At 36.9% G+C, this 16899-nt stretch overlaps 1 protein-coding gene across 3 annotated transcripts in view; it reads right to left on the reverse strand.

Annotated features, from left to right (window-relative positions):
- The window catches only part of RGS7 (regulator of G protein signaling 7), a 254108-nt gene that overhangs the window by 60012 nt on the left and 177197 nt on the right, over positions 1 to 16899 (reverse strand). For all 3 annotated transcript variants that reach the window (XM_048937766.1, XM_048937765.1, XM_048937767.1), the window contains one exon: positions 11439 to 11490. In XM_048937766.1, the coding sequence (XP_048793723.1) occupies positions 11439 to 11490 (52 nt within the window). The remainder of the gene's footprint in view (positions 1 to 11438; positions 11491 to 16899) is intronic.

The following is a 16899-nucleotide window of genomic DNA, read 5'->3' on the forward strand; positions in this document are numbered from 1 at the left end:
TTGTGATCCTACTGCTCCACATTAGAACTGCAGGCATTTCCCAGCCAGGAATCCTTATGCTTAAATAAAAGCAAGTATGCTGAGAGAATAAAGAAAGTTTGAAAGACTTCAAAGAAGGGGGATTGTATCTGAATTCAGCCAAAATTTTTTGAAGATGAGTACTATTAATTGACTGTCCAAAAAAACAAAAATATAGGGCTGCAACTGTTCTTTCAGTTTATTCTGAAGCAGAATCTGTTTTTGAGCCTGCACTACTCTAAACCTGCACAGGGGGGGAGGTCCATTAATTTGTAGCATGTGCAATAAATAAAAAAGACATTTACTAAAAGTGACCCCCAAGGACCCTGCTCTCGACCCTCAGTTCACCATGGAGCTGTAAGTGCTCTAAGCAACCCATTCCAGGACCTCTACCAACCCATAGCTGTGTTCAAGCACAGCTACATTCCATTGCCCCTGCTAGATTTGTACAAGGTATGCCTGTAAACAGGCCTATATACTACCAATGCTGTCCTGACTTCCTAGCTTAAGCCAGGACTTTCACAGTCACTCAATACTTTATTGGTGAGAGATTAGCCTCTGCTGTACTGTTGCCACCCTTAAACCTCATATATCTTCTACTGCAGAGCTGCCTGTGCTTGCTGTTCCCTCACAGGGTGTTGAAAAATGCTTAACATATGGATGAATGATACACTGGGAACAGGGTCTGATTAATAACCTCAATTTACTAAATATGGACTGCCACATACAATCTTTTTTTTGTGCCAGTGTACTCTGATGGATTTTGCAATCAACAGAATTGCCTCCACTAAAGTGATCTATGTATTAAATGCTATATGCTTTACAAGTTACTGATTAGCATAAGAAAACAGATTTTCCAGCAATTTAAAATGCAGTGTGAATATGTCACATTTCATACTGGAAGATGGCCAAAGATCCCAAAGGGCTGCTCCCAAGCAGTGCCTCCTATTTTATTTTGTTGACCCAGAACATCAGATGCAGATGTTGGTGGTATGGCTGTAGAAGTAGAGCCAACCTGCCAATATTTAATTACATTTTGTTGCCATGTGACAGATGGCAGCAGAGGGGCACTCTGACAAGTGGCATCTCACATGGAAGTGTATATGAAGCAAAGGTATGGGATTGAATTCCACCATTTGGGAAAAAAAATGGCACCTACTGACATTCATTGATTCTTACTGAACGTTTCTGGATACCAAACAGTAAGTGTGAGCACAGTGAGGCAGTGGGTGGTATGTTTCAGCAGCAGCAACAGCGCTGTGAAAGACAAGCTGCTTTCTGGAGGTCTGCACAGATTTTTACAAGCACAGCACGCAGACTGCTGCTCATTGATGGAGAAAATGTATAGCTAACGGTGGTAATTATATACAAAAATAACATTTTATAGCTGGCATTTTGCTTTATCCAGTAGTGTTTTTGTGTTTTTTGTACCTGTTGTAGTTTCCATGGAAATAAACAGGAAGCATTGCTTTTGGAGTGACCTACATTATATAAATGGGTATTTGAACCACAAACTGGAATTAAAAAAAACAGTGTTATCTGTGAAGCAAGACTACTTGCTCTTGAAAACTCTGTTCAGACATTCACAAAACCCAGACAGTTAGAGAGTTGAAAGTGAAAACCAGAAATTGGAGAGGGCATATAGAATTTTATCCCCTCCAAATTTTCTAAATTGTTACATACAAAATAGCAAATTTTCAGGTTAATTACCTCTGTTTCCTGCTCAACTGTTCAACTGTACTTGAAAATTCACACAAACTTCTATATATCTCAGTGATAATTGCAACTTTTATTCTAGAAGCAATAAGCTGGACTGCCTATTCATTGTATTAAATAAACATACCGACAGAAACAAAACCAACAAAAACCTCAAAACACAGAGCTTCCAACTGAAAGTTAAAGCTGGGAATTTAAGGTTGTTTCTAAAAGGGGTCTCAATCTATACAGAGCAGAGAAAAAAAGCTTCAGCTGAATCCTATGGAAGATACCCACACCTCTGAAGACCACAGATAATGCCACCTACACATCCACCACCACGTACACAAACTTAAAACCCCTTACGTAACTGTCCCACGCCAGCAGTGTTACAGCTTGATTCACCCCTAGATGGTGGGTGTAACATTCTGTGAACTTCATTTTCTTCACTGAAGCCAGATTAAATTTATAGCCTCTCTGAATCAAAACTCTCATTTCAGAGTCAGCGCCTAGTCAGTATTTAAAGTGCAAAGAAAACAGAAAGTAATGTAAGCTCCAAGGGTTTCAAAGTGCCCTGTGGGCAAACAGAAGTTCTCCATATGTGAGTATCTGCGTCAGATGGAGAATTACAGGACAATAAGCACTGAGCATAACTACGGAACAGAGATAATGAAAACAACTGTTTTTTAACATCAGTATTTCTAGGGCTATTTATGCCATTTTAAGATCTGCTCTAAAAAATTAATTTTTGGTATTTGTGACTGCTGTTGAGTTTCTCTTAGTCATAGGAAAAAAAAGATAATTTTCTTTTAGATGGACAAATGGGTCAGCCTCATTTATCAGTAAACGTACTGCACCCTTCAGTAAATGCTAGTGACATTAAGCAAGACTGTGACAGTTTCTGTGTGCTAAATCTGCAAATGGTCCAAAACAAAATTTCTGTAATAGTCCTACCACTCACCAGCTTTTACTCTGTGATCACAACATTTCCATAACATTTAAGGAATGCTGTATGATAATAAATTTAGAGAAGTAGAGCCAATTAATTACAAATTTCTTAAATAAATCAAGGACAAGAAAGAAACCCAATTTCAAAATACCAGGGAGTTCAAGAACTAGGGAGAGTTCAAGAAAAAGCAAATCTATCTTTTTATACACAAAATTCTCCAGATTATGTTGCCAGGTAAAATTGTGCAAGGTGATAAAAAAAAAAAAAATGGTACAGAAGAAAGGCCATCCAAGTCACCTAAATTCCCATGGATTTGCTATGCAAAACCCAGCTGCAAGGATGGCAATTACTTAGTGCCCACTGTCAGAGTGCTGACAGTGTTAAGGCTAAAAAAGACATTTGTAGTCACAGCCTGAAAGCTCTAACTTCGATATTAATAATGAAACATTAAAAAAAAAAGAAAAACATATTTAATGTCATAAACATGGTGATTTGAAAGCAATTCTGAAAATTATGCTTATAAATATCAGAATCTCTATTTTTAGGACCTAGATGCAGATTATCAATGCTTTTAAAGTAGCACTGTTAAAGTAATGCTGCCTACTTTGACATGAATACAAATGCCTTGGCCAAACACACTTTACATGTTACACATATTACAGAGATAAATTACATATTCATGGAAAAAACAAACAAACAAACAAACAAGTGAAAAACTCTGAAGAGGTGAGGGAATTGGAGAGCATTTTCGGGAAATGCCTCCTGCTTAAAGAGCCCTAACTGTGGTGGGCTGTCAGTGTCCGAATTGCAAAGTTTACAACAAAATTCAGGACATGCTTATTAAGGGAAACATTCTTTTCATCACTTACATGACAGAAATAGTTCCTAATGAGTGAAATTTGTAGCTGTGAAGTATAATATAATGGAAAAAGTCTGGAGTGGAAAAGTAGTTTACTTAGACCATCTTTCTGCTAGTGCAGCTCTCCTTCTCCTGAAAGCACATTTCATGAGGTTCTACTCAGATTACATTTTATGCATAGCAAATACTAGACCCAGCCATATTTTCTTGAGGGACAATGCTGCTCGTTAGATTTATTTCTCACCAAGCCCCATTACCAAGATCCTAGTCAACACATTCTGTGTATCTAGTTTCTCAATGAAAAGCCACTTACATAAGGAGTGACAACCAAGTAGTACAACAATTTGGTAAATTACTTGAGATGGGTGGAAGGCACTGCTTCTCGCTTCACCTGAAAATCCAGGAAATTTTGAGATATCCTGAGGCAGATCCTTACAATAAAGATTTCTATTAAAGACCCAAGAGGATTGTTTACAGGAGTCATTGCTGACATACTCTTGCTGACATGAGCTGTTGAAAAAATGGGTATTGGGCATCAAGATTCAGGATTATAGAATTGTAGAGCTATGCACAAGCTATTTACACTATATTGATAATTTTTTCCCCATTCTCATGGAATACATTTTAACAAAGATATTTTTATTCATATCTGACAATTTATATATAAGAAAAATGCTACTTTGCTACCAGTTTGCCCCAAGCTACTGACTCATATTTATGGATTCATTTCCAGAGATGCTGAGCACATGCAGTTTTCCAGCAGAGTTCAGGCAAGCAATACGGCTTAATATTTCTCAAATCGACATTGCTTACTGCTAAGCTGTTGCCAAGGGAATCCTTCCTGAGCATATGGGCAAAGAAAGGACATAATGCCTCTTCTGCACAGTCCTCCTTCTTGTCAGTTATTCCATGCAAAACAATGCAGAAAGATGTATAAGAAAAAAATTCCTAAGAAAAATCAATATTTCAGATAGAGATTTGAAGCTAGTTATATGAAAAGTAAGTAGGCAACAAACGCTAGAGAGAAAATTATGTGAAAAATTTCAAGATGTGAAAAAAATGACGCATGATAGCAATTATTTTTTGAATGCTATGTACTTGTGCATGTGTGGCTGCAAGCTTGGCAGGACAGGCAGATGAGCCAGTTGCCATGGCTCATGTTCAGAAAGGAGCAGCAGATGCTGAACAGAGGTCTTTTTCAGTTTACTCTTACCTGGTAAGAAAGTTTCTTTTAGGAAGGAAGCTTTGTATGGTCTGACTTGTTAAATGAATTATCAAGAAAATTTAAACAGGGCAGAATCTTGATTTTACAGAAATGCTGGAGAACAATATCTATGAGACAAAAGCTTTCACGTAACAAAAGGAGATGATTTCTGTATTTTACTGTAACTCAGCTGGTAGGACCATCATGAATATTTATGGCATTGCCACAGAAGTATACATGCAGCACTTGTTTTTATCTAGATAGACAGCATATCTATTTTAAAGACAGTAATTAATTAAGGCATTTTATTGTGTAAGTTCTCATTTCCTAGAATGCTATATTTATAGAATGTCTTTACATGGAAGGCTACTAACCATAAGTGCATTTTCAAGATTTGTTATTCTTCACAACAGAAATCACTTTGAATATATAGAAAATAGTCTTATTTAATGCAATTTATAAAACAGACGGTCGTATGCTCCTGAACTCATGCTGCAGTATCAGTTATTCACCCTCTTCTCCGTAACCTATCAAAACTGCAAAACTCCTCTATTTCTAACCCACTTGGGGAAAATGCACACACAACAATGACAAGGCTGAAACAGATCCTCCTGCAACTATGTAGATACAATTGATTATTGTCTTCTAGCATTAGTTCAAACTTCTTTTACATCATAAGTGACTGTGGCACTTATAAAATTTTCTTCTGACTCTCTTTGAACATCTTTTTTTAATATACAGTCAAGTGTAAGTGAACTACTTTATGTCTCAGATACCTTTGAGATTAAACTTCAGCAAAACTACACTAGAGAGAAGATGATTAAGAGTTACTAATTCATTTATACCTTATATGTCTGAAATCCTTATACGATTGCTACAAATATTTCCCTCAGTTTGCTTAGACTTTGCTTGAGATTCTCAAATATAAAAATTCAGTTTGCTTGGCATGTGAGTAGATTTTTCCCCTAGACCCTTCTATTTCTTATGTATCTCATTCAGCAAACTGAATCCCTCAAACATGCAACAGCTGTGAGTCACTACACCTCCAAGAGAATCAGACTAATTCCATAAGGCCAAATGTGTAAAGAATAATAATTTCATACATAACCAATCTTCACCAGTTCAGACACGAAACATACTCAAGTTTCCATCTTTAATTTTATCCTAATGGCGTGAGCTGTTTTTAATATACCAGAAAAAAAAAAAAATCTGTTAGCAAAAAAAAAAAAAAATTGTAAGAAAAATGAAGATGATTGTAGGCAGATAGCACATTCAGCCATTCATTTTCAGAGACAGTATTTTTTACCTGATATCCAGTTCTATTTGTCATAAAACCAAACAAATTCAAGAATATGACAGCCCACAGGAAATGCAAAGTGACTTAACCTACACCATCATTTTTTTAAAAACAAGCAAACAGAAACACACATGCTAAAAATGTGAGATGCACATAATTATTTTCACCAGTAAGATCCCACTGAAACCACTGAAACCAGTGAGATTCTGCACAGAACAACATGCCCTGCACGGGTGGACTCTAAGATATATGGCATTAAAATGGGTGTCTTCGACAGATGGAATAAAATAATTCAAATTTAAAAAAAAATATTTACAATTTATCTATCCTGAGATATCTTACAGCATGATTTTCAAGAGGAGATTTTCTGCAATTTGTGAATATTAATGTTTTCTAAGCAGTGGTCTCAGAATTACGGTCACTACTTTGATAGTTAAAATCAAAACCAAGGCTGCACACTTCCACTTTTGTATCTGTTATATTAATCCAAGCCCTGTTTTTGTCACTGAGACACAGCAATGCACTATTGTTTATGAGCAGAACTAGCTTGAAGTTTCTACTAGCTTGAAGTTTCTTGAAATTTTGGAATGCTGTTTTTCCTCACATTTTCTCCATACATATTTTTAATGAATGCCTTTTCTTTTACAAGCCAATATGGAGCAACCAATATTATCTCAGAGATGATAACACGCTTCATAAAGTTGTAAGGATATTTATTTTTTAGTTAGTTTCAGTAATAAACTATCACGTGCTCTAACTCATTTCATTTCTAATTAAAGATTAATTATTTTCTGGCTGTATTTTACATTCTGGACAGCAGTCCAGTTATAGGTGTGTAAACATCAAGGGCGGGGCATAGTTTTTAAATTAAAATAAAGCTGTAGTGTGCTTTAATAGACTTGCAAAATTAGATCAGTCCCATACAAAGTGATTTTTTTTGTTTTCTTTGATATAGGAAGACTACACAGAAAGCAGATTTTTTGTTTCATTTTCTTGTTTCAAAAACACCTAATTCCTGCCATTAATTTGTTTTAGAGGCAGAAATTCAAGTTTGTTCAGGATATATCCATGAAAACAGAATCAATGCACAGCACTGTAACATGTGACAAGTACTAAATGCATTTATGTACCTGCAATAGAAAAAAAATCTATTTCATTTTCTAGTAGGTAACAATTACTGTGAAAAATCTGCAGAACCTTGTTGGAGTGTGTTTGTGATGAAATTTAATGTCATCAAATCATTTATATCCTTCTTTGGGTTTTAGAATATTATTTGAGTTTTCTTTATTCTTCTAATGACCATTTGTTTACAACAGATGTGATCCTTTCAAACAGCTGTATTCTGTTCTCCCCTTGTCTTTTCTATTTACAGAAAGCCATTAAGGAAAAAAAAAAAAAAAAACCTCAGGCTACAAAACAAAGGGTAACTTCTGAGTTTGGGAAGATGCAAACCCAATAAACATGTTATTGAAAAGTAGCCTTAAAAGACTACTTTCCTGTTAATGCTCTAGCCTTAGTCATTTCTGGCAACACACAGATTCCACAGGTAGATCCAGTGCAAGCACTGGGCAGATTTCTTACATGCTTGCATCTTTGTCTCATGATTTGAAGGGAGCAATGAGATGGCAGGGTTGGGGCTTTTCCTTCCTTCACCCCACTGCAACAGAACTTAAATTCACCAACTGGAAATTATTATACTGGTCTTACACTGAATCTCAAGGGCTCTCAAGCCAGTAGTCTTGCTGCTCAATGAGGGTTAGAATCTGATCTCAAGTTAAATTCTGTATTTCTGACATGAAAAAGACTACACAGTTTATATCAGAATTCTGTTCACAAACTTGTAATTCTGTTTGATATATTGGACTATTCAATATATTGGATTATTGGACTGGGCAATCAGTCCAATAATAAGCTACATCTAGAAAGTTAGTTTCTTACAATTTTCATTAAAGGACATAAAAGGAAATCTCCTCAGACTAACCATGAGTTCAGGTGTGTTAAGTATATGCTTATTAAAATTCCCCCAGTAATGTCATACACACTACAGCTGGAGAACTCAATGTCTCTTAGAACTACAGCAAATTACTTTCTTATATTTAACATATTAGGAGACTACACTGAAGGGCTCCTGCGAGGAAAACAAATAACTTTCAAGGAAAGAAGAAACATTTTAATAACTAGTAAATCAAGTATTCCTCCTTCAGTGATTAACTCCCTCATATGCAGTGGCTAATCACTCAGGTGCGGTATGAAGTATACTTCCTTCATAGCCTTTGATAACTACTTGCAGGAAATCTTCAAATACCAGCATTATATAAGATTAATATTTTTCTCATTCTATAGGATGAGGAAACTGGTACATTTTTTGAACTCTCCCTTGAAGGTACTCATCTCTGCTGAGAGTCTCAGTGTGAAATTGTGTTATGTAGCAGCACATTTGAAATCAAATTTTGTGAGCTCTGGAAAAGCAAGAAGCGTCCATGGGAACCATCCATCATCTTGAGGTTCAGTCTAGCAAGCAGAACCGGTAGTTTGAAATAAAAACTATGAATAGTGGAAAGTTTATTCTGCTCCTCACCCAAGACTTCCAGGCCAGAGGGTAGAGTACCCCAGTGATAACTGGTATGAATTTTAAAGACAGATGTAAGGAAAGGCTGAGGTTCTCAACACCTTCTTTATCCTCAGCGGTCACAATCTCTGCAGTATTCAGTAAAAGATGAAGGCTCTCCTAAGTCCTCCTCTTACTGCTAATACATCGTAAAAAAAGTTTTTTTTCTCTCTTCCCCCAACAGCCAAGTTGGGGTAAAGCTGGTCAAGCTGGGCTTTTGCCTTTCTAATTTTCTCCCTGCACATCCTAACAAGTTCTTCGTACTCTCCCCAAATTGTCCATCCCTTCTTCCACAGGAGGTAGATTCTCTTTTTCTCCTGGAACCTCAGGAAAAGCTCCCAGTTCATCCATGCTGGTCTTCTTCCCTGCTAGCTCATCTTGCAGCTCAGGGGGACAGCCTGCTCCTGCACCTTTAGGACCTCCTTTAGCTCTCCTTCTTGAGGAGAGCTCAAGGGAGAGCACCTTTAGCTCTCCTTCTTGAGAGCTACCCGCCTTCCTTCCCTTTATCCTTCAGGACTGAATCCCAAGGAACTCTCCCTGCCAGTGTCCTGAACAGTTCAAAGTCCACCCTGTGGAAGTCATAGAATCATAGAATGACCTGGGTTGAAAAGGACAATGATGATCATCTAGCTTCAACCCCCCTGCTATGTGCAGGGTTGCAAACCACTAGACCAGGCTGCCCAGAGCCACATCCAGCCTGGTTTTGAATGCCTCCAGGGATGAGACATCCACAATCTCCTTGGGCAACATGTTCCAGTGTTGTAGTCCAAGGTAGTAGTCTTGCTGCCCCCAGTCCTGACTTTACCAAGAATTGAAAACTCTACCACCTCATGGTCACTCTGTCCAAGACAGATCCTGGCCTCTCCATCTCCAACTAGTCCTCTTCTGTTTGTGAACAGCAGGTCTGACAGGGCATGTCCACTGGTAGGTTCTCTTATCAGCTGCGCCAGGAAGTTAACTTCTGCTTGTTCTGTGCTGTACTGTATTTCCAGAATATAGCTAGGAAGTTGAAGTTCTTATGAGAACAAGGGCTGTCAATCACACAACTTCTGCCAGCTGTTTGTAGAATGCCCCATAAGACTCTTCATCCTGGTTAGGCGGTCTATAACAGACCTCCATCAAGATGCCCACCCTGTTGGTCCTCATCGTGATCCTTCCACATGGTGATTCAACCATATCATTCTAGCCCTAAGCTCAACATCAAAACACTCTTTAGCATGGAGAGCCATATCACCACCCCTCTTTCTTTACCTGTCCCTTCTGAAGAGCTTGTTGCCCTCCACTGCAGCACTTCAGGAGTTTCCATAATGGCAACTAAGTCATAGTTTGTGTGCTGCAATATGGCTTCCAGCTCCTCCTGTTTGCATTGGTGCAGATGCACTTCAGCTGAGCAGCTTGCCTCATCTCTAGTCTTGTCATTATTCCCCTAGACTCCTCTCTAGGAGGCCTGGTTTTATCCCCTTCCCCCTTCATAACTTGTTTAAAGCCCTCTCAACAAACCCTGCCAGTTCTAGGGCTAGGATCTGTTTCCTGCTTTGAGACAGGTGAGATCCATCAACAGACATCAGGCTGAGTAAACCGCCCCACAGTAAAAAAAATAAAATAAAAAGTGTTTGCAATTGCACCAGCCTCTCAGCCATGTATTTATGAAATGGGTTTTCCTGCTCCTTTCAATACACAGAGGATTGTCTCTTCAGTCAGTTTAGGTTAGCTGACCTGTTTCTGTGCAGCGATTTGTGCCCTCCAGTCTTTTTGCTGACAGGACAACAAAAAAAGCTGAGAAACTGAAATGCTTTTGGCTCTGTACAGCACTAAGCAACAACTAAAACATTGGTGTGTTTAAACATTATTTTTCTCCTATCATGGAATACTGATAAACCAGGACAAAACCAAAACTGAATATCATACCAGACAAAATGAAGAAAATCAGCTCTGTCCCAGCTGAAAACAGGACATATCCTTACAACGACCCTACAGTTTTCAGCTCCCAAGCACTGAGACTGAATTTACCTTACAAGTGAAAACCTACCTAAATTTCCAAAAGATTTTAGGTTTTTTGTTTGTTTGTTTGTTTTAAAGGTAAGCCATCATGTATGTGCTTAGTACCCTAAATAAGTGACCTTGCCGTCAGATGAAGTGAGTACTTACAACCTGCACTGGAATGGAAACTACATAATTTTTTTTAATGAAAAAATTAGGTTATTGTTTGCTGTACAGAGATATTTAAATCTGGTTATCAGTTTTTGAAAAGCTTAGCCTAAGGATTTTTTGCAAGTCTAAGTGCACATCAGTAATTGTTGCATGCAAGTTATGAATAGGAAACCAAAAAATAGGGAAGCAAACAAGGTATTTTCTAATGCACTTCATATTAGAACTATAGCAAATAATTTTACATGTCACATATTAAAAATAAGAGACCTAAACTCATTACATTTTTGGGTCCAAATCTGAGAATAACTATTGCAGAACTATCAATAAAATGTGTACTGCTGCACTAAGACTTTACCATTGCAAGTGATTACACTTCCTGACACAAATAGAAAATGTAAATAGTAAAATAGATTGGATGCCCTTTGGGGATTATTTTTTTCCCCCCATCAAATTAACACCAAATCTGACTTCTGCTTTAATAAACTTTGAAAAGGGTAACAACATATTTGTTTCAATATCAGCAAGTATTGCACAGGAATTACATGACATTAATTACGCTTTTCACAGTGGAATGATTAAACAAGATAGACTGCAATGATATGTTCATTTATATAATACATAATTCCCAAAATAAAGAGGAAAGATTTCCACACTGACCATAGTCTGTGTTTTCCGGCTCCCAACAATTTGAAGGCCAAAAATAGGGCGTCTATAGACAAAACAAAAAAGTAGGGAATTCAAGTTAGACAATGCAAGCATTATACAGTTCTTGGATTGATACAATTTCTCAAAATTGATTTACATTTTTGGCAGATCTACTATAATATTAACATGATGATTTTGAAATAGGCATCAAAATAGAAAATTACTTTTGTATGCTCATTTTTTGCACTAGTGTCAGAATGGCATTGAAAAGAAGAACAATGTGTTCTTTTTATTTTTAAAGTTAAGGGAACAAAAAACAAGGTTACGTAGTGAGGTACTTTTTCATCTTCCCTAGCAACATACTCATCACATGACCTAAGAATCGGTTTTAGAAGCAGAAAAGATGGAACATACTTTTGGACACACTGCGTTCTTCATTGTGCAGAGTTTTCTTTGTTGTATGTTAATATTCAGTACTGTTTTCTAGAAGCTATTTGTTAAAAAATGTTAGTTAGCATATCTGGTCTTCAGAGTTATCAAATTTGTTTTCATTTATGGAAGCCTACTTTTTTTCTAATTATGTAACATCATTTAAAATATGATTTCTTAATGGAAAGCCAATAACTACTTTAACACTGATAATGAAAACTGCAAATTGCATTGCTAAAACATTTCTTGCCTATCAAATGAAGAATATAAAACAATACAAGGATTTTTCACATCAAGAACTTAATTTTTTAAAAACCCAACTTTCTAGTGAAAATTTAAACGATTGTGATATTTATACTTAATGCATTATTTTATATATATCTGCCCACAAGAATTATATATGATTTGAGAAGTTGTATTAACCTAATTAAATATATGTGGACTAGTAAGAGCAGATGTATTTCAAACTACTGATACCTCCTTGGGCTCACTTTCTGCTTCACTCTCTCTTTCCTGTTGTTTTTTTTTTTTTTTCCTCAAAGATCCCTCAGCTACACAAATGGAAACCTCTTGCTGCCCACTTATCTTGAAATTGTTTTAATGTTTATCCAGAAATCAACAAGACTGAAGGGTGACACATTTACACCTACTATCAGGTTAAACATACATTGTGAAAAATCTCTCCATTGTAAAAATGGCCTATTAACTTTAATAACTGCAATTTAAGACTTGCTTTTTACTAAGTAATAACGATGAGCTAAAGGATGAAAAAATAAAATCACAAACTAACTTTGAAGGTTGAGACAAGTTTCTTGCTAGTTTTTCTTTCTCTCTAGTGGAGAAGCAATAAGTCATTCTTCCTAGAAACTATTCCTTCATTGTGCCACTAGAAGTGAGCACTATAAGCACAGATGGAAATAGAAAGTAAACTCCTCAGCAATAAATAGTAGCAGTCAGAAAACACTTGAGAAGCAAGAAGGTATAAAAATAATTTATCCATATAAATCACATAAAGCATAAAGTTACTTTTATTTAAGTTTTCAGACCTGGGGAGAGAGAGCACTCCTTCCTTTGACACAAATTGCATTTTAGGAGGCACCTAAGAAGAAAAGCTCAACAAAATCTGCTTTCATTTGTCCAACTAAACTTATCAAGGAAAAATCCAACAAGGGGAAATATCAAGTATGTAGAAACCTCACCCACTCAAACAGGTTCTGAGCTGAAACTGGCTAGAGTTCAGATATTGTTTGTGAAACAGAAGCAAGCTATGCTAGAGGAGGGCTAGAAAAAAAATACAGCAAAAGAGCCTTTTCAGTAGTAAAAAGTCAAACATTCTTATGATTGTGAAAATAGTTGCAAAATTCTCATAAAAACTTTGGATTTCTATTTAGAAATCAGATGAACACCCCCCCCCCCCCCCCCCAATGATGATACTTGCAAAATAAATTCTGTCTTCTGAATTTAACCCAAACCCATTACATTATGAGCCAATGCCAAAGAAAGTCTCTTTGCAGAGGTTATCTTAGGCATGCAAGGTCCCTTGGGAAACTTAACTGAGGGATGAAGAGGAGGAAGGGAGATCACAGTTATGGAAAGAGACCTTACTAAGTGTTCAATTGCCTTTAGAGAGAAAGCACAAAGACAAACCAGTAAAATCACACCAGCAATCTCCAACTAGCTAAACTCAAAAAGAAATCATTCAGAAAGCAAATAAGAATATGTATGCTTGTAAGGAGGAGTCTAAGAATTCCCGTGCCATCATCCCTTTGGAGATAAAAACAAGAAGATAAAACATACACTTCAATTAGCAAAGTACATAATAAATCCCTACAAAAGATTTTATAATGTGTTGTAAGGTAAGCCAAAAGAGAAAATTCACCACAAAGAAAATACTGCAAAATGGGAAAGGGGTTCACATAACAGTACATATAAGCACAGAAATGCATTCCTTGTTTGAGCCTCCAAAAGGAAAGTGACTGTGAAAGACAAGAACCTTTCCGCCAGGGAATAAAAAGCAGGTATGAGATCTCCTTGTTGCAGCTCTCAACTAGGCAGGCACAAGCAGCCTCCCAGCTGCAAGCTGTGACCTTGTCTGCATAGTGCTTGAATACATTCACTGGGACCTGCTGAGAAGCACAGCTCAACAGCAATGTACTGCAAGGTGGCCAGGGCTAGCCTCAAGCCAGCAGGCTCCTAGTGGGAACAAAGTTCAAGTCTCCTCGCAACCAGCCACGTGAATATGCCCCAAATTAATTTTGATATGAAGACAAGACTACAGGATAAAGTACAAGGAGAAAAAAACAACAAAACAACAGGAAGAAAAAATACTATATGAGCTCAGATTGAGGCCTGATAAAATACATAACAGAATGCTTAAATCATATTTTCACATGGGTAAGCTGTCGGTTTATTCATAGAAAACAAAACACAAAACAAAGACTAGATAACTATTATTCACTTTCAATGCAGGAAATGGCACTGGTGGAGGTAAAGACAAGAGAAATTCTCCTAAGGCCTCGCATAAAAAAAAAAAAAAAAAAAAAAAGACAATAGAGGGCAATATTAAAACTTAGAAAGAAAATCCAAAATCCACACTTAAAATAGCATAAACACTGGTAATGGAACTTGATATAAAGTCAGATTCTATTAAAGAACTTTTATAATTCTTTGTTTCTGTGAAAAAAAAAAATCAACAATAAACTTGTGCACAGATGAGATGACTGACATTTTTCTAAAGATGTATGCAACGTTTTCTTGCTTAACTGTTTGGTATTATCAGTCATGAAGTTCTGGTCTTAATCTACCTTGCCATCTGTCATGCACAACGGATAAAGTGGAATGCTTCTTGAAAAGTGGTTATAATAGAAGAAAAGCTAGCTGAGAAAAGATCCAAAGAGATACCTTATCACAAGACTTCCACAATAATACAATTCAGTAATTAGAATACATTCTGCTTTCATGGGAATGGGTTTCAATGAGCCCTATTCAGGCTGGCTGTGTGATGCACCAGGTAGATCCTTGCTATCTCTGCTCTCCAGCTATAGTCCTCAGCCTCAGTGCCACACAGGCTCCTGCCAGCACAAAGATGGAGACTGAGGGTCTCAAGACAGAGACCCACAGTCTGACAGCAACAAGACAAGAGGGAATGGCTCCAAGCTAAAAGAGGGGAGATTTAGATTTGGATGTCAGTTGGAATTGTTTTGTGTACTCAGAGGGTGGTGAGGTAATAGAACAGGTTACCCAGAGAAGCTGTGCATGGTCCATTCCTGGAAGTATTCAAGGCAAGGTTGGACAAGGATCCTGGGCAGACAGATCTAGTGGATGGCAAGTTTGCCTGTGGCAGGGGATTTGAAACTAGATATTTTTAATATTTCTTCCAACCCACACCATTCTATGGTTCTATGGTGATTTAAAACCCTAATTTTTCTAGGAAAAAAAAAAAAACAAAAAACAAGCAACCAAACATCAAGAAAACACAACAGACGTCTGGAGTATTACTTTGTCCCTTACATCTTATTTTTTCAGTTCATGCACATAACACATGGCTGCTTTCCTCCACTTCTGTAACATAAGGGAAGACTTCCCATTTTTCTGTTCCAGAAGTCTTTACGTAGTTTCACAATCCAGATATCTAATAACTCCATAGAAGAATTTGCTGGAGAGTGTATCTATGAAGACTATGTGACAATGCTTTTACCTTATTCAACCAAGAAAGATTAGGAAGTAAGAAAATATCAATAGAAAGATCTCTGGTCTCAAGGAATGAGGTTAGGAATGAGAAGAGGAAGTGTGTGCAAAGAGGAAAGCTGGCTGCTCTCTCTGATCTACTAAAGAGCCCTACAGCCATGCAAGGAGACTTTGCCCACATAAATGAACTTATCTGTACCTGGGGAATGCTAACAAAGATTGGTTTAACTATTTCTTACAAATTATATTCAGAGTATATTGTAGTATTATTACAACATCCATTAAGTACCACATATTCCTATAATACAAACATTACACAACCAATGTACCTTGTCTCAAGATCTAGAAATCTGCATAGGCAAACACCTTCCCCAGGAGGGTTTCAGATGTTCAGTTACAATATTTTATACCACATGACCATTTTCAAAGGCAAAATTATAAAATATCAACTAGCTTTCTTCGTGAAATGTAGAAAACCTGATGGAATTTTACTTTTCCTCAGCAGGAAATGTGAAGCAGTTCGTCATGAACAAGTATTAAAGAGGGAACATTTGTCATTTTGCCATGACATCCCACTTATAGCCGGAAGGAAGGTGGGTGGTAGAACAGTTTGGAGAAAGTCAAGTACTGTTTATCAGTGCAGGCAAAAACAACGCTGCTAGTTTTTATCAGTATGCACTGATAAGGCACTTTGTTTAACTTTATCTGCAATTTGAATAAGCAACCAGTAAGCAGCTAGAGAAAAGAGGCTTACCAAGAACAATATGTGCTACCGTGGAACCAGTTAAGCACTCTGAACAGAACAGGCTGTCATAAGGTTCTTCATGACCATTGGCAGAGCACTGGTTTTGCACTCAAAAAAAAAGCACTCTGTTTCTCTTGAAGTATAGACTTATAAGCCAATACAAACCACAGAAATCCATAATCCTCCTTTTAATAAAGTCACATGAAACAAAATCTCATAACATAGTGCCTATTCCACGCGAAACAATTTGTTAGAAATGGCCGTTATGCATGGTGAGACATCCTGTGATAAAACAAATAGGTCTGTTTTGGCTTTACTGTTAAATTAATCAATAGTAATATTTGAAATAATGAAACAGCAACTTGTGAAAAATTAGTGTTGCCTGTCAGCCTTTAATAGAGCATGATTAATTTCTATGCATTAAACTGTATTACTGCAGAAATAAACCATTAAGCATCTTTCAGCTACCACTGCTGATAGTAGTAAAAAGAATTGTTTCTGAAGCTGCTCCACTCCATGACATTTTCTTTAATTCAGTAACTGGAACATGGGAGGAATATTCAAATCACCCATAAACCTTACTTCACATATTACAAAAAATAATAATAATAA

This window comes from Lagopus muta, chromosome 2 (genome assembly GCF_023343835.1).
Source record: "Lagopus muta isolate bLagMut1 chromosome 2, bLagMut1 primary, whole genome shotgun sequence".
Lineage (NCBI taxonomy): Eukaryota > Metazoa > Chordata > Aves > Galliformes > Phasianidae > Lagopus > Lagopus muta.